Source organism: Mastigoproctus giganteus, chromosome 3 (assembly GCF_048544385.1).
Source record: "Mastigoproctus giganteus isolate SK-2022 chromosome 3, ASM4854438v1, whole genome shotgun sequence".
NCBI classification, from domain to species: domain Eukaryota; kingdom Metazoa; phylum Arthropoda; class Arachnida; order Uropygi; family Thelyphonidae; genus Mastigoproctus; species Mastigoproctus giganteus.
Window position 1 is genome coordinate 241,351,735 of NC_143577.1, and position 26,250 is coordinate 241,377,984.

Here is a 26,250-nt window from a genome sequence, read left to right on the forward strand (position 1 = left end):
CAGGATGACTATTATGTCAAATATTCTCCATCGGTAACACTGTTCACAATAAAAGCTTGTCAATATCCTCCAATGATTTGTCTGGTTCTTCCTTAAATTTATTCTAACCATTTTAACAACAACAACAGATGAACGTTCGTCCAAACAAAGAGTCACTCTCTGAATGAAAGCAAAATTTTGCACAACTGTCTGCAACCATCCTTATGTCCCTTCATGTGTGTACTGTCAACAAGGTGCTGCAGGTTCCAAGTCTCCAGACGCTGCAATTTGCAGAACTGAAGCCTTTCTCGGTAAGACCACACTTTCGTTCCTTCACCAATCACGTTGTCCTTTACTGAACCCATTCCAGAAGATTTACATCCTTTCTAAAACGAGATCTCCAGTGGACGATTTCTCCAGACTTGCTCGATTCCTACTCGATGAATCGAGCAGCAATCCAGGAATGGAGCAGTGCTCGATTCCTCCAGATTTAAATTCTGTATGGAGTACTCAAGATGTAAGTTGCGTGCAGCGTCAAGGTAGGTTAAAATAATAGTTTAAATTATTTGGAACTTTAATAATTTTCTTATAAATCAAAATTATAAATTTCGCAATTTTGTTGAAAATAGCCATCTTGAACTGGACAAAAAATAAAGTTACTGGTGGGTTAAAAACAAAAATTGCATACTATTGCTGAATCTCTTCTCCTTGCTGCTATAAAAACGATTTCAATTATGAATGGAGAAAAGAACAGCAACGATTTAAATACCATTCCTCTGTCCAGAGCCACCACAGTCTCGCAGCGTATTCCAGTTATGGAGACAACATAAAATTCAGTTTATTAAATCGATTGAGAGAAAGTCCCTAAACGACAGTCCCACTGGAACTTCCTAATAAACAATGTTCACTATTATCCCCCACATTGGGCACCCATGACTCAAATCCTCCTTAACACCCCAGGCCACTACCCATTCCTCTTCCAGCCTCCTTACCACACTTTTCGCCTAGTGGACTCTGCCATCCTATATACTTTAAGCTGATCTTATCACTCACCCCTCCTGTGGTTTCCTCTGCAGGTTCCCTCTGTCTGCCATCCTTTAAATTCCTGCTGGAAGACTTTGTCATCCAAGAACCCTCGCGCTCCTCTGTAATGAAAACTTCATCTTTTTGGGTCTCCCTGGTGAGCTCAGTTTAAGAGTTTATTTGCAAACTTTTTATGGATTTTTCAAGCAGGTTGTGAAGTTATTAAATATTTTTTTAATTACAAACAAATAAAAAACTGCTTTATAAGGAAAATAAAACGTGTTGGGGATGTAGCTCAGTGGTAGAGCGCTCGCTTCGCATGTGAGAAGTCCCGGGTTCAAACCCCGGCATCTCCAGGAAGTTTTTTTTAAATCAGAATATATTGGTATACTGTTAAATGAAGCTTGATTTTTGCTAGAACACTGATTTTTGCAGATAATATGGGTTCGACTTCGTTCGAATTTTTTTAGTATTTTTTTTAATGACTAATTATTTTTTAACAACGTAAATTTAAGATTCTAAAGTACTTAGAAATGTGGTAAAAACAAATTAAAAATAGTGACGTTAAGAATTAGAAAAAAAATTAAAGGGATATAAAATAACTTTATTTAATAAAATAATAAATCACATAAAACATTTAATAACTTTATGATTATGCATAACCAATGTAATAAATTTTTTTATATAATTTAATAATTTTATTTAATAAAATAATAAAGTTCAAAATAATTATTTTTTGTAGCTTGAGTACAAAAAATGAAGTGGAGGTGCCGGGGATCGAACCCGGGGCCTTTCACATGCAAAGCGAACGCTCTACCACTGAGCTACACCCCCCAGTGGGTACTATTGACTTTTAAATTTCTTATTAATGAATATTAAAATACTTTTTATCATTTAAATAATGTTAATGTTTTTGGGATATAAATAAAATTTATATGTTTTTAAACTTTTGTATCTTATTATAAGATTTTTCAAACCCTAAAAACAGACTTCTCTATAATTGCATCCATTTTCTTATTGCAAAGAATTTTTATGCAAATTAGAACAGATAATCTGCAATTACCTGATCATCTGTCATTGATCTTGACACTTTCCAGTGGAGCCACCAAAATTGTTTTATCTTGTACATCTGCTGCCATCTGACGGTCGAATATTCCTTTTTTTTTTAAATCGGTGTACTATTTATTATAACTACGACACCATTAGTTAAATCTAAGTTAATATGATAAATATATTTAGGAATAACCATATGATAAATAACGTAAAATAATATAATTGTACTATATATAAATGGAATAAATAGACGTTAATATTAAATTTCTAAAATTAGTTCATTAGGTATACCTACTGCCATCTCGTGAATAAAGTGTCATAATCCCTGGACAGAAAAAAAAGATAAAAAAACATTTTGATATTTTTTTTGGGGGGGGGGGAATAATTTAAATTTTGTCTATAAGTGGACACTTGTATCATTTAATATTATTTATTCTTGTTTTTATTTATTTTTTATATTTGTTTATATTAATTTATAATTTTAATTATTTAATTTAATTTAATTTTTATTTATTTTAAATTATATTTACAAACATGCTTACCAACTAAATAGTTTTTTTAATAAAATAGTTGCGCTTTTTTCAAGTAAACAGAAGTTTACAAACGAGAAGTATTTGTTAAAGTAATTTAAAATACGTGGCTATTCCAACAGCAGTTTATTTTAAAAAGTCTACAAAAACTTGTAAATCATAAAAAATATAAGACAGAAGTGCTTCTTCCTTCCTACATGCTATATATTTAAATATTTCATGGATAAAATTACAGTTAATTAAAAATATAAGCAAAAACCTCAAATCAAAAAGAACTATTTCCTAATTCCAATGCTTTTAAAAGCTGCTAAAGAAACGTAATATAATAAATGCAAATATAATCGATAGATGGCGCCACTAGACGAGTTACTGCTTCATGTTAATAAATTACTTGAAACTGAACAGTTACAATGGTTCAGTCCACTTCAATATAGGGGCCAATTGAAGTAAATTCAAAATACACTGCACTGTCAAAAGTATAGGTACACCAAGACAATGCAGACATTCGTATAAATTACTAATAATATACATTTTTTCATAATGAATAAGTCCATATTTGTAAAGTCCTCCTCCACGGTCGATTTTTCACGCGCTTCTCCAATTCATCCCACGGGTTTCGATTCGGGTTAAGCTAACAGCATGCTGTTCTCTTAAAATCAGATAAACTACAGATAATCTCTAAGGAACAGATTCATATATTTGAGATAAAAAAAAAAAAAGTTTCAGACAATGTGGTGCTTCTAACCTTGAAACTGCGTTCATGACCACTTTGACAGAGGTTTCTAATGTTTTGGTCAGTACGTGCACGTAAATAATGTCAACTATTGGTGCTTAAAGAGAGCATATAAATATATGTATATACTTAATTTGAACCAACAGTTCCAAATACAAATGGTTCTATACACAACAGTAGTGAGTGCTGAAATAGGATTAAAATTACCGTATTTTTCAAACTATGGGAAGCATCAGTATTTCAAAAAGAAAGAAATCAGGTAAACATGTGGTAATTCCATTATGCAATAATTAATTTCTCGTCTGCTGTGATACAAATGTAAATGGAGCTGAACTGATCGCCGCTTTGAAGGCCAAATGGCGGAAAATATCGGAGGTCATTTACAAAGAAATGGTTGAGAGTATTCCAAGGAGGGCAGAGGATGTCATGAAGGCTAAAAGTTTCAGAACACTTTGTTACTTTCTCTGTAAATATAGGTTAATTTTTGATATGCAGGTGTCCATATATTAATGGCAGGGCAGTGTATATAAATAAATAACGGTACCTGGTGGAATTTATGCACAACATTGTAATTAGGAAAATAGCAAATACCTAATCTCAAAGGATCACCTAAACTTAACAAGACAACCGCAGAGAGATTCCTTTGGGACTGTAGAAGAGCCTTGTATTATATGCAAATGAATATAACAGGAGGAGAATATATTTAGCAATTAATAAACTTTTACCGGTGAAGGAGTATTGGTTCAGTTTTTGTGGCACTATTATGAAATCCCCTTTGTAAGAACTAACCAACAGTTTTTCTATTGTTTTCTTTTTATTTTTCTGTCTTATACAAACGCAACAAAGTTTCTTCTGCACGAAAAGTTTGGTTAATTGCTGTAAGTAATTTCTTAAGACTTCCCTAAATTTATCAGTCTCGTCTGCTGGCCTACTTACGAAGTAATTTGAAGAGTGAAGACGCTGCCTCATTATCAAGACTCTCCCAAGACGCGTACTGCGTCTCAGACCTCTATCAATCCAGAACACAGTTTAATTTCTCGTCTGCTGTAATATATCTTTCGATATGTAAACAACCCAAAATGTTTGTTGTTTGTCCGGCCCCCACTGTATTGTGGGGGTGATATGGAAAACGTAAAAAGAATTCCATTCTTCTAATTGTTACGAAACATCAACAGTAATGAGTGCTGAAATAGAATTAGGCTTACCGTATTTTTCAGACTATAGGAAGCACCAGATTTCAAACGCTAGAATTTAGGTAAATATATGCTAAGGGATTCATTCAAAATCAAGAAGACAAAAGTCAAATCACACGCAGAGAAGAAAAAGAAGAAATCTTTAATGTACACTGATTTACATTTTTGTTTTTTTTTTTTCCATTATTCTTTCTATTCCACTGAAATTTGTATTTATTTATTTTTTCAAGTTCAAGATTACCGTTGAGTGATCGGTTTGAGAGTTGAATCCTACTATAGACTGAAAGCTAACTGCTGATTCATGCAAAGATATCACGAAGACAGGACTACATTGTGGCGCCACTGTAGCTTTGTTTGTTCAGGAAGAGAAAGAAAGATGGCGCAAGCAGATTCTAAAATTCATGGCGAACTTTCAGAAAGAAAGTTTTCAAATCGGATACCATTTGAAAGCTTTCTGTCACAGTTTACGAGTTGCTGTCCCTCAACCAGACGAACTTGACGAATATAGATATGTACACAGCTCCTCATTCAGTAAGGTCTGCTCAATTCGGAAAGCAGACCTACACTACTTTACCAAAAGTTACGGTCCAATGGCAAAAGTCTACTTGTCTACTTAATAAAGAGTTGGTGAGCGCTTAGATTTGGTTGCCCAAGTTGGAATGGAAATGGCAAAGATTAAGTGGTATCCCATAACTTTTGGCACCTTAGTATACATTCGCTGTACTTTCAAAGTTCATTGGAAGGCAAAAGTTATGAGCCATTGTGGACGTCGTTGGGATATCGCCGTGTCACTGGATCGACATGCGCACTAGACCGAGTCCAAATAAACTGACCAATAGATGGCGTTGAGGATGAGGAAGGAAAGAGGAAATACAGTCCTGGAAATCTTGTCCACCAGTATGGCCCTTTCTCTACGACGCTGGGCTGATGTAAGAATGGCTGTCACTTTGGCACCATTTGGGACATGTCCACTCTCCTGAAAATAGAAAATAACCTTAAGCCACCAGGGGGCGCTAATAATGACAGAGTTTTTTTTTTACTTATTATACATTTACACATTGGAAGTCAATCGATTAATGCAGTGGCTGCCATTTTTCATAACAGCCACTGCACTCCGGTCACGGCACACCGGAGTGCCGCGGCATACCGTATTTCAAATTTCCTTAGATTTATTTCAAAATTATTAAAATAAATCCATTAATATCTTTGGTATACGTACCGTCACTTTCGTTGATAATATAACACTGCGCATCCCCTTCCTGAGGGCCTCTTCATCACAGTCGATCTCCCCCATGAGGATGTTAACAATGGCATATTCCATAAGGGAAGAAAAGACGAAAACTGTACAAGAAGACATGAAAATGTCGATGGCTTTGATGTAGGACACTGGGGGTAGGGATTTCTGAGATTGGGCGTGCTGGGTGGACAGGGTCAGCAAGCTGGTGACACATAGCGTCACCCTTGCAGGGACAGCTTCCGGGCGTATCCAGAAGGAGATCCAGGACATGATCACAATGAGGCACGTAGGGATGTAGGTGTGGAACATGTAGTAACCAAGGCGACGTTTCAAAGTGAAGAGCACTTGAATGCAGGTGAAGTTACCTGAGTGAGGAAGTGAAAAATTGAAAAAAAAAATAAATAAAATATATATATATATATATATATATATATTTAAAAAATTAATTAAACAATTAAAATAACAAACATAAGATTAATTTTTAAATAAATAAAAGTGAAAACCGCAAGAATTTACCTCTCTTTAAAAGTTTAATTTTTTTCCAATGAACAATTTTTTTTCGGACATCCTGTACATATGATAAAAATATTCAATCTAAAATGGAATGCTTATTGTTACGTTACACTTCAGATATATGAGCTCACAATGGCTATTTGTGCAGACGATGAAGAAATCGTCTGCTCAAAAATAAAATTCTTTTTGTTAGAACGATGAAGAAATCGTTTGCTCAAAAATAAAATTCTTATTGTTACGTCACACTGCAGATTTCTAGACTAACAATGAATGTTAGCACGATGAAGAGATTGTTTGCCCTGAAATGAAATTTTTATTGTTACGTCACACTGCAGATTTCTGGACTAATAGTAGCTATTTGTTACAACAATGAAAAAATCGTTTGCTCAAAAATAAAATTCTTATTGTTACGTCACCCTTGTGAGATATTCTCTTCGTAATATTCATTGGAGCAACTTTGAAAATTCAATAATCCTTCAGGATTTTCCTTCAGATGATACTAAAGATATTCCTGAAGAATTACCACTTCTCATTCAATAGACAGTTCTGAAAGCCACTTGACAGTTCTTGACCACCAAAACCACTCCTTGGTGGTCACACGAACTCAAAACTAGAAAAACCTTTCAAAAAGCCCGAAGAAACAACAATATCTTACCATCAGAACTCTCAAGACTACACCAAGAATTTAAATGTCAAAACCATAAAAAAAATAATAATAATAAGTTGGAATCCTGGCAAAATTTGGTAAAAACTGCTGGTAACGAGGATCCATTGGGTTTAATTTACAAAATCTCCAGAAACAAAATGAATCCAGGAGATATCCTTAATACTGTTATAACAAATACTGAAGACTCTTTAAACTGGACCAATACTAGATAGGCTCTTCCAGCAGGACGATCCAACCCTTGACTCCCCTGGGCAGGCTGGAATCAGAAATCTAAATGAATCGTATTTCATCCCCACATCAACGTTTCCTTTCTCATCTGCAGTTAATTCAATTTCTTTCGATACACTATGGTGAAGTGTCCTTCGTTGTCTTAGAGTTGCAAATTGCCCTCAGTTATTATACCTTCTCACAACGGACTATTTTAGTAATCGCTCTGTCTTAATACAAACTAAACACCAGTCTATATCCAGACATTACTCGTGGCTGCCCCCAAGGATCTATTCTTGGACCCCTGGTGTGGAACTTAGTCCTAAACGATTATCGTCTCCTCAATGATGACCTGACTAATATAAATACAATAGCTGTCAATCCAACTGCTGACCCAAAGAAAGTAAAAGAGAAATGTTGGAATCTTCTCACCAACTGTTTACACTGTTTCCAGTAGTACGCATTTTCTGCGTATTATTAAAGATTTTACCATTTCTGAGAGCGAGGTTGTGGTCTCCTTTGATGTGGTTATTCTGTTAACTTCTGTTCCTCTACAACAGGCTATTGCCTACGCGAGACGTCTTTTGAGCAGGGATACCACATTGGGAGACAGAACCTCGCTCTCTACAGATGATATTTTTACCACTCTCAATCTGTGTTTAACGGGGGGGGGAGGCGTGATTATGTTCAATGACCCTCTGTTTCGCCAAATATAGAGCACAGCTGTGGGTGCTCTTGTTAGTCCTATCGTGGCCAATATCGCCATGGAGGAACTTGAGAGTCAGATTTTCTTGAACTTACCTGTTCCTATCACTCTTTGGTGTCGTTATGTTGACGATATCTTCGCAGTTGTCCCTCGGGGATCGGAATCTCGACTGCTGCAATATCTCAATTCCCCGTCGCCCGCTAGCGCTCATGGCTTGAAGCGTTGCATATAGCTACCAATAATAGTACTATGAATCGCACGAGGGGAGTGCACTTACACCCTATTATAGAATGTATTGTGTTGCAGTGCGATGAGGGCTGGCGGTCATCATGTGCACTTAATTCTGTTCTACCGACACCAGACTCGTGATCATGCCCAACTGACTTACTATTGTAACCATCAGTATATATGAAGTACACCATTCACCGACTAGCTGATGAAGAGGCACTTCGTCTCGAAAGCTTCTATGTATTTTAACACTTTTATCTTATTTTATCTTATTTATATACCATTTATTTATTTTAATAAATATTTTAATAATTTATTTATTTTAATAAATATTTCATCCAAGAAACTTGGAAGAAATATTTACTGTTACGTCAAGTTGCAGATTTCTAAACTAACAATGGATACTTGTTAGAACGATGAAGAAATTCGTCTGCTCAAAAAGAATTGCTATTGTTACGTCATACTGCAGATTTCTAGATTAATAATTGTTAGGACAATAAAAAATCGTTTGCTCTAAAATCAAATTTTTATTGTTACGTCACACTGCAAATTTCTAGACTAACAATGGATGATGGACGAAGAAGAAATCGTTTGCTCTAAAATGAAATTTTTATTGTTACGTCACGCTGCAGATTTCTAGACTAACAATGGATGATGGACGAAGAAGAAATCGTTTGCTCTAAAATTAAATTTTTATTGTTACGTCACATTGCAGATTTCTGGACTAATAATGGCTATTTGTTAAAACAATTAAGAAGTCTGTTTGCTCCGAAATTAAATTCTTATTGTTACGTTACACTCCAGATTTCTAAACTAACAATGAATATTAGTTAGCACGATGAAGAAATCGTTTCATCTAAAATTAAATTTTTATTGTTACATCACACTGCAGATTTCTATACTAGCAATAGATACTTGTTAGCTTGATGAAGAAATCGTTTGCTCTAAAATGAAATTTTTATTGTTACAGGACACTGCAAATTTCTAGACTAACAATGGATATTTGTTAGAACGATGAAGAAATTCGTCTGCTCAAAAAGAATTGTTATTGTTACGTCATACTGCAGATTACTAGATTAATAATTGTTAGGACAATAAAAAATCGTTTACTCTAAAATCAAATTTTTATTGTTACGTCACGCTGCAGATTTCTAGACTAACAATGGATGATGGACGAAGAAGAAATCGTTTGCTCTAAAATGAAATTTTTATTGTTACGTCACACTACAGATTTCTAGACTAATAATGGCCATTTGCTACTACGATGAAGAAATCGTTTGCTCCAAAATGTAATTTTTATTGTTATATCACACTGCAGATTTCTAGACTAATAATGGATATTTATTAGCACGACAGAAAATTTTTTTCTCTGAAATGAAATTTTTATTGTTACGTCACGCTGCAGATTTCTAGGATGGATGATGATGGAATAATGAACGATGGACGATCAAGGAATCGTTTGTTCTAAAATAAATTTTTTTACTTCTAGATTGAAATGGATATTTGTTAGCACGATGAAGAAATCGTTTGATCTAAAATTAAATTTTTATTGTTACGTCACACTGCAGATTTCTAGACTAATAATGGATATTTGTCAGCACGATAGAAAATCGTTTGCTCCGAAATGAAAATTTTATTGTTACTTCATACTGCAGACTAATAATAGATATTTCACTAAACGATAAAAAGACGTTTGCTTTAAAATGAATTTTTATTGTTACGTCACACATTACCGAATTCTAGACTAATAATGGATGATGGACGATGACGAAATCGTTTGCCCTAAAATGGAATTCTTATTGTTACATTATGCTGAAGATTTCTAGACTAACAATGGATATTAGCTAGCATGATGAAGAAATCGTTTGCTCTAAAATGAAATTCTTATTGTTACGTCACACTGCAGATTTCTTGAGACTAATAAATGATACGTTGCTTGAACGATGAAGAAATCGTTTGGCGCAGTACTTTTGTCGTCTGGACCGAGGTAAATCCATCCCTATAAGCGCAATTTTTATATCCAAATTAATTATTCCTCCCAATTTCCTTGTGGTTTGGTATTACACAACAAACAGCTGCATGGACATAAAACACAACTTTAATAAATTACTATGACCACCGAAACAACAGGGCACCACAGGGATCGGTGATTAAACCAACGGAATTAACTTTTATAATTAATGGCGGGAATTATGATGGCAGTAGCAAGTGTCTCTAAGAAATATTGCCCCTGTCAAGTTGGTGTGTGTTGCCAGAAAAATTGTTTCTCAAATGAAACTGCATACCATTACACTGACATATTGGTTCTTCGGATGGTGGTTGGAAAGTTAACCCCGTTTCTTCGAGGCATTTATTTCGATCTTTAATAAGCAAACAGGGTTCGTGTGTAATTAATAAAGAATTATATACTATGATAAAAAAGTACACTACCTCTAAAAAAATTATCTTTCTTTCTTTCTTATATACCGGTCTGTGGCACTTGTTGCTGCAAGGTCCAGTGGACTCTTCAAAGATGGATCCCCGATACATTTTGGAGAACAGTGTATATTTATCCATTGAATTAGTGTTTTGTTACTATAGGCAACTGTTAGCTTAGATAATTTTTAGTCCTGATGACAGCCATTGTGTAAACCTTCTGGTGACTCAGAAAACTTTTGAACATACACTACCCTCACAAAAGTAATCGGGCGCACATCCAGCTGTGGTTAATGATGCAAGCCATCTGTATGAAGATAAGAACGGGTATCAAAGCGTGAGTAAACATCCAAGATATCAGCAAAGAGAGGCAAGAGTCGCGGTAAGACGCACAGGGTGCTCAGCTTGTCCTAAATACTTTTCAAAGTGAACAAAAGCTGAGAAAATACGAGAGTGTCCTAATATTTTTGAGATGATAGTATACATACGCATCCTTCTATTCCAACGTACAGTTTTTTCGTACTATAGCGAGCAATTTATTTTATCATTTTCAAAATGAAAGCGAGCTGTTCTGCGAAAGCCAACTTTTAAATTCTAACGAAGTTATTTAACTTGATGACGTCACTATTTAATATTCTCAATTGAGAAGCAGTCGGAGATTTTATTTTCATCACGTACTTAAGAATAAGCGAAATCTTTTCTTCAAGAATAACATCTTTAGACAGGGAAACACGCCACACTTTGGCCTTAGCAATCATAAATTTTTCTGTCCAACTGCTTGAATAACAATTTCTTCGCGTGCGATTTCCCAACCAAAATATTGAAAGAAAATATCGCATTCGCGCAAGTTAAACATAAATCTCTTTCCGAAATATGAAAATTGATTTCTTAATGCATTTCTAGCAGTACCCTTCAAAAAACAGGGGAGTGAAAAATGGAGGGGATTAACTTTGGGGGGGGGAGATAGAAATCGCAGACTTTGGGCAAACAAAATGATTTTTCTGAAACTGAACACTCTTCAGTAATTCCTTTTTAAGGGTGTTAGCATATACGTGTAAAGCGCCTATTGTCTTCATCATATCCGTCTGTCCGTTCGCATGTAACACTTCGACTCACAGCGGATAGATTTGTCTAACCAATCGAAATCTCATTAAAATCGGGCCAACATATTGCAGCTGAAATATTGAATATTGTTTGATGTGGCTGATTAAAGGAATAAATGGGAATATGGCAGAAACTGATGATAAAAAACGGCGTTTTTTGTTATCAGTTCACTAAATACATAAAATTGTTACTATTTTCTTATTTAACACAGTAGAATCGTTAAATATGTGGTTGCATTTAATTGTTATTTAAATCCAGGAATAAAAAGTAAATTGCATTACGAAAGAGTTGATAGCATACTACGATTGTTTAATTTGTGAGATATGTGCAGTGAAGTGAAAATAGTTACTTTATATATATATATATTTATAATCAATTAGTAATTACTTGGTAACAAGATAATCAGTTAATTATTTTTTGCATCTATTAATCAGAAAAATAAAATATTCAATTAGCTTAAGATATGAAAATCTAATGCGTCTGTTATGTATTGCACTGCGTACATGCTACAGAGGCGACCTCTAGATTTAGATAATTGTTTTTGTCACTTTAAATAATCGATATTTCCAATTATAATAATATGTATTTTTGGCTGTCTAGACAGTGGTAATGCATGTTTTAGTAACCTCATTACCTACATTACTATCCATTATAACTTTTTGCAGACTCTCATTATGCAAATTAATTTGTGATACTTTTCAAATCATCTAAGTTCTAACCTTTATCTTTAATAACTGTCGTATTGAAAATCTGTTAAACTTGAGGTCTCCTTCGCCTCGGTGTCCTTTAAGGGAGGCCATACGAACGCCTTCGAGGGTTAAAGATGTATTTGTCGCTAGGGACAGATCAGTGCTGTGGGGTGAGTGTAGCAGTACTCTCATCGTACCGATACAGTTGACTTAGATATCAAAGACTGTGGGAAATATTGGTTTTTAGTGATTCAACACTGTTTGTATTTAATGCCCGGCCCTTTGCCTCTACGGTTAGCTGTGTCTGCTCAGTTGTTTGCTGGAGCGATGGATATTGACTGTTAATTCACTAGTAACTAGGTTATCAGCAAGAGCACGTGTCGATCAATGATAATATTAGCATGCTTTCCTGCACTGGATAGAATGAGTCTTTTTTCGATGTGTTGGCTGCGGGCAGAGTATGGATGCTTTTAATTCTGGTGTTTGGTCCTCAGGCCATAGTGGTAACGACACACGATTCTCATCGGAATGCATTGTGCCAACAATAAAGAAAGAATTTAAATAACATCAACGTTTCGAAGATGATTATACACCCTCTTCTTCAGAAGGATATTTGTGGGAGACCCCGAGGCTCTTCACTAGGACCATAAATATTAAAAAAAGAATATTTATGGTCCTAGTGGACAATCTTTATGATACAGCAGCACTTTGGCCAAAAACTATTAACGTATTATCTGAAAGAAGAGTACATGAAGCTGTGGGTAGTCTACGATTCTAAGGAACGGCTCCAACCTGAGGTGCTAAGGGATTTTTGCCCTTACATGCCAACCAAAGAGACTCTCAGTGGGTGAAATTTCTCGCTGGACAAAAAAAATTAAAATTACAGCGATAAATGCTGTAATTTTGATTTTTTTTAATTGGTGAAAGTGGCGTCATACATAAATTTGAATTGCGAGTCTCTTGGCTGTTTTATTTTACTTTTCCTCCTACTCCATCATACGATATGCAACATCCAGCATCCCTATAGAGATAAACACATTTTATGGAAGATGCATACCAACAACGTTTTCATGTTCCAAACATATTTCCCATGTGGGCACACTCCACTGAGATTACGAGAGATGGATATTGGCCAACTGAAGTTGGCAACTTGCCATCTGCGTGTCACTTTGCTCCAAAGTTGAAATATAAGGAAAAAGAAAAGCAAAGTTTTCTCTCAAGTCTTTAAAAAAAAACAGTGTAGAACGTACTATCGAGAATTTCTTTTAACAGAGTTTCTTTTCTTAATGGTCTAAAATTGATACTAAATACGAATTTCAATACGAACCTGTGGAATACACCTGTGTACAATCGCCTAGCTTTGATTCCACCAGGTTGTGCTGAGGCAGCTCTATGAAATCATCGACAACCAAAGGCACATCTTCTTCCCAGTCGAAGATAAGATGATCGGTGGTGTAGGACACTGCAAAGTAAGAATTCGCCTTGAGAACATGGTTAATATCCAAATCCAAAATTAGAAGATTCACTAGAATCTTCTGATTTTTACCATTAATAAATTCCATTATTAATTTGGGGATGAAAATTCTTACGGCTTTCGATCTTCATTGTGCAAGTCTGGGTGTCGTGGGGGTAAGTCTCGAACTTCATCGCGCAGGAGAGGAGCAAGGTCAGCCTAAAAAGATACGGGTCATTGCAATAACAGGTTCAGTACCCTGTGCTCAAATTAAGAATAAAAAGCAGACCCAAATACAACTCAATTGTCTTTTGAATCCTCACTTACTTCACCATGTACAGGATGGTTTTGTCGCTGTACAGCCAGATATAATGATTGGGGATCGTCATCTCTTGGAAGGTCACCCTCTTGGCATTCTTGAAGAAAGAATCGGGCCTCCACATCCGTTTCAGCCAATTTACCGGAAGCAGACGATACTTCGAGGTCATATTTTCCGGAAGTCTCAGCCGATGGTCCTTCCAGCTTTGGGACATGAAAATGTCAGCAACGTACGTCTGCAACGAGAAGATTCAGTTGTAAAGCGTGTAATCAAAATTAAAGAAAATTTTTAAATGAGACAATCTGTTTATGAACTTAGTAGGTGGCGCGATTACTTATTATTGTAAGCTGCGCAGAACTATTACAGTGGCACTAATAATTTGCAAAGTCAGTATACAAAAGGGATGAAGGCAATCTAGATTTGTTTCGTTTATCTAAGAATGGAGTATGTGGGGGAAAATAACGTTACCATAGAACCCTCATTAATCGAATCCAGGCTGAGTACTGTCACGTGGAACCTCACAACCGTTGGGTTGCCTAGAAAATTAAGAGAATTCAAATCAAAGCAGCCTGCTAGAAATTGAAAATGTAAACTCAACTTAATTCACTCATTATCATATCTAATTTCACATACTTATCAAATCACTTATGAAATCTCTAGCTTAATAATCAAATCACTTAACAAATCATTTACACTTATGAAATCTCTAGCTTAATAATCAAATCACTTATCAAACCATTTACACTTATGAAATCTCTCGCTTAATAACCAAATCACGTTTAAAATCTCTCGCTTACTTATCAAATCTCATAAAAAACAACAAAGCTCTGGCTTGCCAAATCCCTCCCTGGCTTCTCAAATCCCTCACTCACCGACTTATCAAATCACTTATCAATTCTTTCACTTATCAAATCTCTGATCAAATCTCTCATTTACTTATCAAGTCAATTACACTTATCAAATCGCTTACTTGAAAATAACATCAAATCTCCTACTTGAAAATAACATCAAATCTCCTACTTGAAATTAACGTATCAAATCCATCACTTACATATCAAATCATATCAATTCTCTCTCTTATTAAATCACTTATCAATTCTCTCTCTTATAAAATCACTTATCAATTCTCTCTCTTATAAAATCACTTATCAATCCTCTCTCTTATCAAATCACTTATAAATTCTCTCTCATAAAATCACTTATCAATTTTCTCTTATCAAATCACTTATCAATTTCCTCTTATCAATTCTGTCTCTTATCAAATCACTTATCAATTTCCTCTTATCAATTCTGTCTCTTATCAAATCACTTATCAATCCTCTCTCTTATCAAATCACTTATTAATTCTCTCACTTATAAAATAACATCAAATCTTTCACTTGTCAGATTCTTCCCGGCTTATCAAATCCCTCACAAATTTACTTATCAATTCTTTCACTTACTTTATAAATCACTTATCAAATCTCTCATTTACTTATCAAGTAAATGAGAGATTTTAAAATAACATTTCACTTATTGAATTAGATCAAATATAAAATAAAATCGTACTTTTATACGATTAAATAAAATATCGTATAAAACAAAAAATCTTATCAAATTACCTCAAACTCTAAATCTCTTACTTGAGTCAGGCAGAATCGTATCTCTTATCAAATCTTACAATATGTTTTCACTTATAAAATCAACTCGTATATCACCAATTCAATCTCACCGAATAATTCGCCTCCTCACATCAGATGTATCAAATCAGTTCATCTACTGAACTAAATTATATTAAATCAAATGAAATCTTAGAGATTATTAGAGATGTCAACTGCACCCGTTTAATAACATCATATAAAGTCAGATATCAAATTGCTTCACTCTTCAAATCTCTCATTAAATCATACAAAATCATTTGCTTATCAAACTATACAAAATCATTTGCATATCAAATCGTACAAAATGGTTCGATTATCAAATCATATAAGACGTCCGCTTATAAAACATACAAATCACTTTCAAATCTTATAAAATCATTGCTTATTAAATCATATAAAATCATTGCTTATTAAATCATATAAAATCATTGCTTATTAAATCATATAAATTTTTTGCTTATCAAACCATACAAGATCGTTCGTTTCTCAAATCCTACACGATTGTTTGTCTTTCCAATCATACACGATAGCCATGCATTGCAATAAAGATTCTTCTTCAAAATAATCCTTTCCAAATCATACAAGATCGCTTATAAAATCATAGACAGTCACTTTTAAAGTGATATAAAATCGTTGCCTATTAAATAATACAAGTTCATTAAATCAATCAACATAGTTCGTTCATGAAATCATACAAGATCGTTCGTTTATCAAATCATACAAGATTGTTTGCCTTTCCAATCATACAAGATCGTTCGTTTATAAAGTCATACACAATGAGTTTTAAAATCATAAGAAATCGTTGTTTATCAAATCATAAGAAATCGTTGTTTATCAAATCATACAAGATCGTTCGCTTTTCCAATCATAAAAGATTATTCGCTTTTCAAATCATACAAGATCGTTCGCTTTAAAATCATAAGAAATCCGTAGCTTATCAAATCATAAGAAATCCGTAGCTTATCAAATCATACAAGATTGTTTGCCTTACCAATCATACAGGATCGTTCGCTTATAGAATCACACACAATGAGTTTTAAAATTTAAAAAAATCGTTGCTTATCAAATCATACAAGATCGTTCGCTTTTCCAATCATAAAAGATTATTCGTTTTTCAAATCATACAGGATCGTTCGCTTTAAAATTATAAGAAATCGTAGCTTATCAAATCATACGAGATCGTTTGTCTTTCCAATCATACAAGATCGTTCGCTTATTGAATCATACACAATGAGTTTTAAAATCATAAGAAATCGTTGCTTCCCAAATCATATAAGATCGTTCACTTTTCCAATCATAAAAGATTATTCGCTTTTCAAATCATACAAGATCGTTACTATTCCAATCATTTCCAATCATTATTCGCTTTTCAAATCATACAAGATCGTTACTTTTCCAATCATTATTCGCTTTTCAAATCATACAAGATCGTTCGCTTATCATACACAATGAGTTTTAAAATCATAAGAAATTGTAGCTTTCATAAAAATCATACAAGATTGTTCTCTTTTCAAATCACAAAAGAGTATCCGCTTTTCAAATCATTCAACCTCGTCCCCTTATCAAATTAACTCATGTGGTATAAATTTTATACATTGTCTCATCATAACGCATATATCGATCATTTATAGAACTAGATCATATTAAATTAAATCAACAGTTTTTGTCAACTTACTTCACTCATTACATCATATCAAAAAAAAAGTAGTTCACTCATCAAATCTCTCAATTAGTGACTCGCTTATCAAATCACATGAAATCGCTGCAGTCATGAAATCATTTCAGTTATAAAATCAAGTCGTGTGATGTCAATTAAAATTTTAACAAATCACTTCAATTCTTGGACCAGATCGTATAAAATCAAATCTCATTTTACTAATAAAATCATCCAAAAGTACACCGGCTCAAATCGTATAGACTGCTATCTAATCAAATCTTTATGAACTAAATGATATCTAATAATTTATCCAGTTATCCACACATTCATCATTCAAAAAAAAAACTTTTTTTTTCAAATCCTAACAAGATCAAACTGTGCATTGTTTCAGACTCACCGTTTTCTATGGGAGGCTGAAGGTTGTCATATTCTTTTGGGTTATCCGGCAGAATATTATCGAAATCCAAACTTTGGGAGCTGAAAAATACAAAAATATTTACGTTTTAAAATGCGCAATTGATAGCGGCATACGGAAGACTGACTGCCCTCCGCCGTCTACCTCTGAACCCATTTGTGTTGACCTTTTCTAAACTCGCAATGGTCCCTTGAAACTGCGTGTTGGTTGGCCCCAAAATTTCTTTACAATATTATCGCTCCCCGAAGGGCAAGCAGGGGATAATGCCTTCAGTTATTTTCTGCGTCGAAGTTTTCCGAACACCTGAGAAGGGAGGGCGTAATGTTTGTTTGCCAACTGACTTCCGCCGTAGTTGGAACATATTGTAAACGGCGGAGAGCTACCGCAGTTTCAACACGAGGTCTGTGTCAGCTCGCTCGTAATCGATTGCTACAAATCTAAGTTTTTAACAAACCCTTCTCCCGAGAGAGCACCTAGGCTTGTTTGTGATCATCGTGGAAGTTGCCGATGTGCCTTTTCGGCCTTGCTTCGCCTTCAAGTTTAAAGAAGTCGTTAGTTTAAAACAACAGACACGCTGGCGAAACTCATCGCCAGTTGAAATTGATTTTTCTCAGTGCGTGTGTTCATTGATCGGACGTGGAAAAATATTCGCAATGAAAGCTGATTTGAAAAGATGAGCAAATACATCTGACAGACATCTAACCCTGGAATTAAGGGGAGGTCGTGGACGAACAGAGAGTTTGGTGGAGTTCTTAGAAAGTTCTGTTCGCGTAGAAATTTAAATTTTGTTCAAGTTCTAATTTCTCTCCAAGTTTTTTTTCTAATGTTTCATTTTAGACTGTTGAAGTTCATTTAGTGTCAGACTCTCCAACTTAACGAACCAGATCATATTTTATTACATTATTCCAGGCTGGTTTCACTGGTGTGACATCTGTGGAAAAATTATTTAAATGATAAAATTTTTCATTCTCAATATTTAAAAAGGTGTCCCATTACTTTTGACAGGATAGTATAGTGATTATCTAGTTTTCTACTACAAAGGCTCACTTATCCAACAAGATCGAATTTCACTATCAAATAATTTTAGTGATTTTGTAGTTGAAGGATATGATTTGACAAAATCTTCTTGAATATGATTTGAAGGATATCATTTTATGAATCTTCACTGGATATGACTTGAAGGATATGATTTGATGAATCTTCAATGGATATGATTTGATGAACCTTCATTGGATATGATTTGATGAACCTTCACTGGATATGATTTGATGAACCTTCACTGGATATGATTTGGTGAACTTCATTCATAAAATCATATCCTTCAACTACCAAATCACTTCAAATCCTTTAAGTTATATTTTAATAATGGGAAATAGCGTAGTGGCGTTATAAACAAAGAACATAACGAAAATTTGAACAATAATGGCCGAAACAAAAAATGTAAAGGTTGAAACGGTACAGTAATTTGAACAGTAACAGTTAAAACAGTGCAATGATTCTGTACTGCTTCAACTGTAATTAACAGTAATGGTTGAAACAATAACAGTGATTCTGTAGTACGTATTTCATGTATAACGAACAACAGTGGTTGAAACAGAACAGTAGCTTGAACAGTAATGGTTGAAACAGAACAGTAGCTTGAACAGTAATGGCTGAAACAAAACACTAATTTGAACAGTAATGTTTGAAACAGCACGGTGATTATGTATTGTTTCAACTGTAAACAGAAATGGTTGAAACAGAACAATAATTTGAACAGTGACAGCTGAAACAGCCAGTAATTTGAACAGTAATGGTCGAAACAGTACAATGATTCTGTATTGCTTCAACTGTAATGAAGAGTAATGGTTGGAACAATAACAGTGATTCTGTAGTACGTATTTCAACTATAATGAACAGCAATGGTTGAAACAGAACAGTAATGGTTGAAACAGAACACTAATTTGAACAGTAATGGTTGAAACAGTACAGTGATTATGTATTGTTTCAACTGTAAACAGAAATGGTTGAAACAGAACAGTGACAGCTGAAACAGCCAGTAATTTGAACAGTAATGCTTGAAACTGTAGTGACGGTTGAAACATAACAGTAATGGTTGAAACTGTACAGTGGTGGTTGAAACATAACAGTAATTTCAACAGTAATGGTTGAAACAGTACAGTGATGGTTGAAACATAGTAGTATTTTGAACAGTAATGATTGAAACTATACAGTGATTATGTACCGCTTCAACTGTAATGAACGGTAATGGTTGAAACAATACAGTGATCCTGTACTATTTCAACTGTAATGAAGAGCGACGGTTGAAACAGAACAGTAATTTGAACAGTAATGGCTGAATCAGTACAATGATTCTATACTGCTTCAACTATAATTAACAGCAATGGTTGAAACAATAACAGTGATTATGTACTGCTTAAACTGTAATGGTTGAAACAGAACAGATATTTGAATAGTAATGGTTGAAACAGAACAGTAATTTGAATAGTAATGGTTGAAACTGAACTGTAATAGTTGATAAAGAACAGTAATGGTTGAACATAACAGTAATGGTTGAAAACGAACAGTAACGGTTGAACAGAACAGTAACGGTTGAAACTGAAACACTAATTTCAACAGTAATGGCTGAAACAGTACAATGATTCTATACTGTTTCAACTATAATTAACAGCAATGGTTGAAACAGAACAGTAATTTGAACAGTAATAGTTGAAAAAGAACAGTAATGGTTGAAAAGAAGAGTAATGGTTGAACAGAACAGTAATGGTTAAAACTGAACAGTAATTTGAACAGTAATGGTTGAAAAAGAACGGTAATTTGAACAGTAATGGCTGAAAAAGAACAGTAATAGTTGAACAGAACAGTAATGGTTGAAACTCAACAGTAATGGTTGAAACTGAACAGTAATAGTTGAAAAAGAACAGTAATGGTTGAAAAGAAGAGTAATGGTTGAACAGAACAGTAATGGTTAAAACTGAACAGTAATGGTTGAAAAAGAACAGTAATTTGAACAGTAATGGTTGAAACTGAACAGCAATAGTTGAAAAAGAACAGTAATGGTTGAAAAGAAGAGTAATGGTTGAACAGAACAGTAATGGTTGAAAAGAAGAGTAATGGTTGAACAGAACAGTAATGGTTAAAACTGAACAGTACTTTGAACAGTAATGGTTGAAAAAGAACGGTGATTTGAACAGTAATGGTTGAAAAAGAACGGTGATTTGAATAGTAATGGTTGAAAAAGAACAGCAATAGTTGAACAGAACAGTAATGGTTGAAAAAGAACAGCAATAGTTGAACAGAACAGTAATGGTTGAAACTGAACAGTAATTTGAAGAGCAATGGTTGAAAAAGAACAACAGTGGTTGAAAGGGAACAGTAATTTGAATAGTGATGGTTGAAGCGGAACAGTAATGGTTGAAACACACGCGTAACGGTGGAAACGGAACAGCGATGGTTGAAAAAGAACAATAATGATTGAAACAGAACAGCAATAGTTGAAACGGACCAGTAATGATTGAAACAGAACAGTAATGGTTGAAACAGAACAGCAGTAGTTGACGAGTAATGATTGTAAAAGACCAGTAATGATTGTAAAAGAACAGTAATGGTTGAAAGAGAACAGTATATGGCTGAAACAAAACTGCTTCGTCCATTTTTGTATACTGTACTCTGAAAAGTATGAGGGTGACTCAAATGAATACGGAGTTCATATTCTTCAGTATATATCGTATGTGATGATCGGATTGTCTTCGAGAGGAGAAACTCGGGTTTTGAGTTGAAAAACAAAATCACGTAACCTTTGGAGTGAAAAACAACAAAATTCGTGAAAATTCTTAGCGAAGGAAAAACAAATTTATTCATTCGCTAACAGCGTAGTCCACACTTTGAAAAAACACATTTTTCTTTTAATTCGTGTTTACTTTAATACGACAAATATCGATTTCTTGAGGTGCGCGATGATTATTGATGAGCCAATTTCGCAAGACGTCATTGAAGCGTGTCGCAAACTAATTTTAATAAATGAATCGCTCACCTGACAGATTTTAGCACTAGAAGAATGAAGTAAGACATCATTGACGTAAATGCATTCCTCTCCATGTGTAGTGGCTGATGAGGCATGGGTAACCTGTGGAAACAGAATTCGTTATTAATACCAAGAAATGAATCGAAGATCTCTAAGAGAAGATTTTAATTTCAAATTGATGCAAATACATTACAGAGTACAATGTCCACGTAATTACTGAAACGGATCTTGCAGCGCATCTTTGGAATTCCTTAAATTTGTTCAATGTGTCGAAAAGAACGTCATCTTCGATCCAATTCTCTTAAGGTCCTTTTTCAGGAGTCATCCATCGTTTGAAGATCATCAATATCAAGTTTCTTCTTAATTTTAGACGAAGCCAATACAGTTTTTGCAATCATCCGGTAATTTAATTTCAGCTCTTTCAGGATTTCTTTTATTTTTTGTTTCCAATGGACTCTGCAATTTAAGTCTTTTGATAGTCTCTCCAGGTTTCTTGTGTCCCTTGGGAAACTTATCTACAGTCTGTTCCTTATTTTGTATTTTCAAGTTTTTCCTGAAATTCGGTCCCACATTTTTCCTTAAAACTCCTCTTAAATAAACGGTTTTCTTCTTGGATTAGAAGAAATCTCCAGTGTATGGTTTAATTTACACAATACGTGCAAAAATATTAGGAAACGTGCCTAATGGCAGCGTAGGTTTAGACAGCTTCCTGTATCTCTTCAAATTGATGGTCCTCAACTTTCGGGGAGGAAAGTTGAGGGCTCATCAACTCCTCAGCGGTGATACTTTAGTGTCCTAGAAAAGAAAACGTGCTACCACCTTAGACAAATGCAAGAACTAGTACATTATGGTGCAAACAGGCCCATGGCTCGAGGGCCAGCCATAACCCCGGCAATAAAATTAACAGAAATGGATATTTGGATGGTAAAAGACAAACTTCGTGAGGATATTTATTATTGCAACAGATTCAGCAATATATGTCTTCAAACACGCTCTAGGCAAGAAAATAAAAAGGGTGAGAAAGGGTTAGACGGTATTTTCTTAATGGTACTGCTGTTCGTACTCCACCGCTGTTTCCACCAATTTTGTGGTCCATGCATGCCTCCATAGAACTAAAAATTCCACTTCCTAAAGATATATCGTTGAAGCTTGGCACAGAAGATGGGAGAACATAACTGGACGAGGGCTCATTGGCTTCTATAGTATCATCGAAGAATTTTAGAAAGTTGAATGGATATTGTAGACTGGATAGAAAGGAAGTGGACATCCAGAAATATCTTCTGCAGAGCAGGACAGATTTCTGGTCCGTCTGTGTGTCAGAAACTGAGGATCCTAATCTACAGATCTCAAAACAGCATCGGAGGAGGATACAGGAGTAAAGGCACGTAGTGCTACAGTAGATGCCTTTTCTCATCGGAATTAGTAGCACATCGCCCCCAAAAAGCTTGTTTCGCTGTCTTTATTGTTCACAGGATCAAAAATGGTTGAAGGATACAATTCGCACAATAACATGGACTGGACATAGCCCAAACCTCAACCCAATTAAGAATTATTGGAACAAAATGGGTGTTTCAATAATGCAAAAGATACTAATGGATTGATCTGCTTGTATTAATATCATTTCTTGTGACATCCCTAGAGTGGCGCGTAGATAGACGAGATCTACATACCACTCTTCTGAGCTCTCAGGTTTCTTCGTCAATTTCTGTCATCTAATATTTCAAGCAGTGATAGAATCACGACGTCTCCATTTGATGAGCAATAGTTGATCCAGGAACAGTTGATCCATCAGCAATAGTTGATCCAGGCCGTAGATCAACCTAACTTCTGGGATATTGCAATTTGGCTACAATGGCACGAACCAGATTAGTTGGTAATATTGCATCCTACGATGAATTCCTGTTGAAAGTCGCCTTTCTTTGGTGATCGGTTGATCCGTAGTTGGTTTATACCTATTCTTTAAATTTGGATGGTGGGTGTAGTTAATATTTTTCCAGATAAACAGAGGCAGACTGCTTTTGGCAATATAGCATTGGTGGAGTAGTGTATATATATCACATCTATAGTGCCATTGCTGCTTAAATAAAGGCTTATTTCGCTGTCTTTACTGTCCAAAGGAACAAATTAAGGACATACCAATTTGCATAATATCATGGCCTGGAACAGTCCAGACCTCAATCCAACTGAAAATTGTTGAAACAAAATGGGTGTTTCAATAAATGGACACTCACAAGAATGCTCAATATTTCGTGGGCAGCAGGTCCTTAAGAGTGCAAGGACCACTAGAACACTACTAACTACAGCGGCAAGGAGGAAGACTGCCTCCATCGGGCATATTATAAGAGGCCCTTAATATGGCATGCAGAGACTAATCCTGCAAGGAAAGATTAGGGGCAAAAGAGCAAAAGAAATGGCTTGATAACATCAAATAATGGACAGGGGGGTCTGTCAACGCAAGAACTATTTCACAAAGCAAGGGACATAGTTAGTCTCCAACGTTCAAATTGAACACAGAACCTGAAGAAGAAGATGGCACCATATATCCAACAGAATGAGTTGGTAAATGAAATCACGATGGAACATCAAAATCTTATTTTGATGTTAAATTTAAATTACTCAAACTAGAGTTCCAGAGATGATGAATCCTTGGCCAAGTCATTTAGAGTCCACTAATGCACTAAATGAATTGATTCCTTTACTTAAATCGACAGTAATACCTCTTATCTTATTAAAAACAAATTTGACAAGGTATGTCCACAGATAGTAATCTGTTTTCTTCAAAGAGGCAGTTTAAAACTCAAGGCCCACAATGCACAGCTATCCAGAATAACAGCGGAACTTCTCCAGGTATTTCCAACTTTGTTTCCCAAAATGAGACAGTGAAAATCGACAGTCCGATTCGAAATCAAAATCCACAATTTGCAGTCGATAAATTTGACATCACAAAGCCAGCAGATGGAGCCACGTAACCATCAGTAATCCTGTCACAATTGTGTTCACTGTATACATAAATCTCGTAATCCGGTTAAACACCAGTAGAACAGCCATCGCATTCCAGTCAGGCAGACCATCAAAACATCAACATGGCTGACACGTCCTTTTGAAGAGGATTATACATCAATAGATAACAAACGCAATATGCCACAGCGCGCTCTAGTGTCGCTGATAATTGCATTTATAATTACTACAAGACAAAACACTTAATAATTAATTAACTGTAGTTGATTTACTTTATCTGGGGGAACACACTCGCTAAAATTTACACCCAAAGTGAAAAATCCTAAGCCTAATTAATGGTCTTGTATTTCTGAAACAAGTCTGGACTGCTGAGTTCCTGTTGAAGCATCTTTTACAAATCAGACTAGCTGTTGTGGGCTTAATTAATTACTCTGTAGGTAGTAATTAGCATCCGAGCACGTGGAACACTAGAAGAAGATGACAGTGGTGGTGAATGTCTTAGGGCCTTGTCACTAGTGCGGGCAATTCTAGCTACTCGGCGCGATGTAACTGAATCAGTGGATGTCGGCCTCGGTTAATAAGACAACGAAATATCTGATGGCTGCTGTTCGCTCGGTGAAACATGGACAGCTGGCAAGAAGAAGGCAACAAAGTTCTGACGAGTCGTGAATATGATACGAAAAAGAAGAAAATCGTGGAACATTAACACCATGTAATGAATTGGTCTCAAAGAGAAAAGTAGAAACATCATTATTGTGGTTACCGTATATTATCGACTATGCGACGTATTTTTTTTTTAAAGTAAAGTTCTGACGAGTAGTGAATATGATACGAAAAAGGAGAAAATGGTGGAATATTAACGCCATGTAAAGAGTTGGTATCAAATGAGAAAAGCAGAAACACCATTATTGTGGTTACCGTATTTTTTCGACTATACGACGTATTTTTTCTGAACGTAGAGCCTAAAGTTCGGGTATCGGTTTCAGTTTTAATGAGATTAGTAGAAAAGGTTAAGTTTCTTCGGGGTTTCTATAACTTAATGGTGGGTTCGGGACTGGTTTGTGTACTCTGCCACTTCTGCAATTTAAACTGATAATAAACGATTATTTTGTGCATACTGTACAATTTGAAATTTTCTTTTACACATTTTAACAAACTAAATACAACGACGTAGATGACGTCATCAGTAGACAGAGACATATATAGTGTGTCTATAATAATGTACACGTAGAAAAGCTATGCATTTCCCTCCTCCCCTAAGTAACTGTCCAACTGACCTCTTCCCCAAACTGTCAGCCTCTACCACCCATGTAGGTAACTTATTCCAGTAATTTATAGCTCGCTGGCTAAAATAAAACTTCCTGCCAGCCATCCAGTCTAAACATCTCCCACCCCAAACCTGAATTTATGGCCCCTAGTTCTAGAATCATTTATAACCATTCAAATTTCGTCCTCATTCCTTTTGCCTCTCAGAGCCTTAAACGCCTCAATCAAGTCTCCTCTAAGG

The 26,250-nt window shown here is 35.1% G+C and overlaps 1 protein-coding gene and 2 non-coding genes across 3 annotated transcripts; 1 reads left to right on the forward strand and 2 right to left on the reverse strand.

Moving 5' to 3' along the window:
• Window positions 1-1,286: 1,286 nt before the first annotated feature.
• TRNAA-CGC (transfer RNA alanine (anticodon CGC)) lies at window positions 1,287-1,358 on the forward strand. The gene has a single exon. It is a non-coding gene; the product is annotated as a tRNA-Ala (tRNA).
• A 406-nt stretch (window positions 1,359-1,764) lies between these two features.
• Window positions 1,765-1,836, reverse strand: TRNAA-UGC (transfer RNA alanine (anticodon UGC)). The gene has a single exon. It is a non-coding gene; the product is annotated as a tRNA-Ala (tRNA).
• Window positions 1,837-4,820: 2,984 nt separating this feature from the next.
• On the reverse strand, window positions 4,821-21,883 carry LOC150088958 (glycine receptor subunit alpha-2-like). The gene is made up of 8 exons (XM_090370967.1): window positions 21,795-21,883; window positions 17,744-17,823; window positions 14,518-14,585; window positions 14,058-14,284; window positions 13,867-13,949; window positions 13,605-13,739; window positions 5,731-6,113; window positions 4,821-5,487 (listed from the first exon to the last, which is right to left on the reverse strand). The coding sequence occupies exons 1-8, from the start codon at window positions 21,878-21,880 to the stop codon at window positions 5,320-5,322; spliced, it is 1,230 nt and encodes a 409-aa protein (XP_090227093.1). The 5' UTR covers window positions 21,881-21,883; the 3' UTR covers window positions 4,821-5,319.
• Between the last annotated feature and the right edge of the window lie 4,367 nt (window positions 21,884-26,250).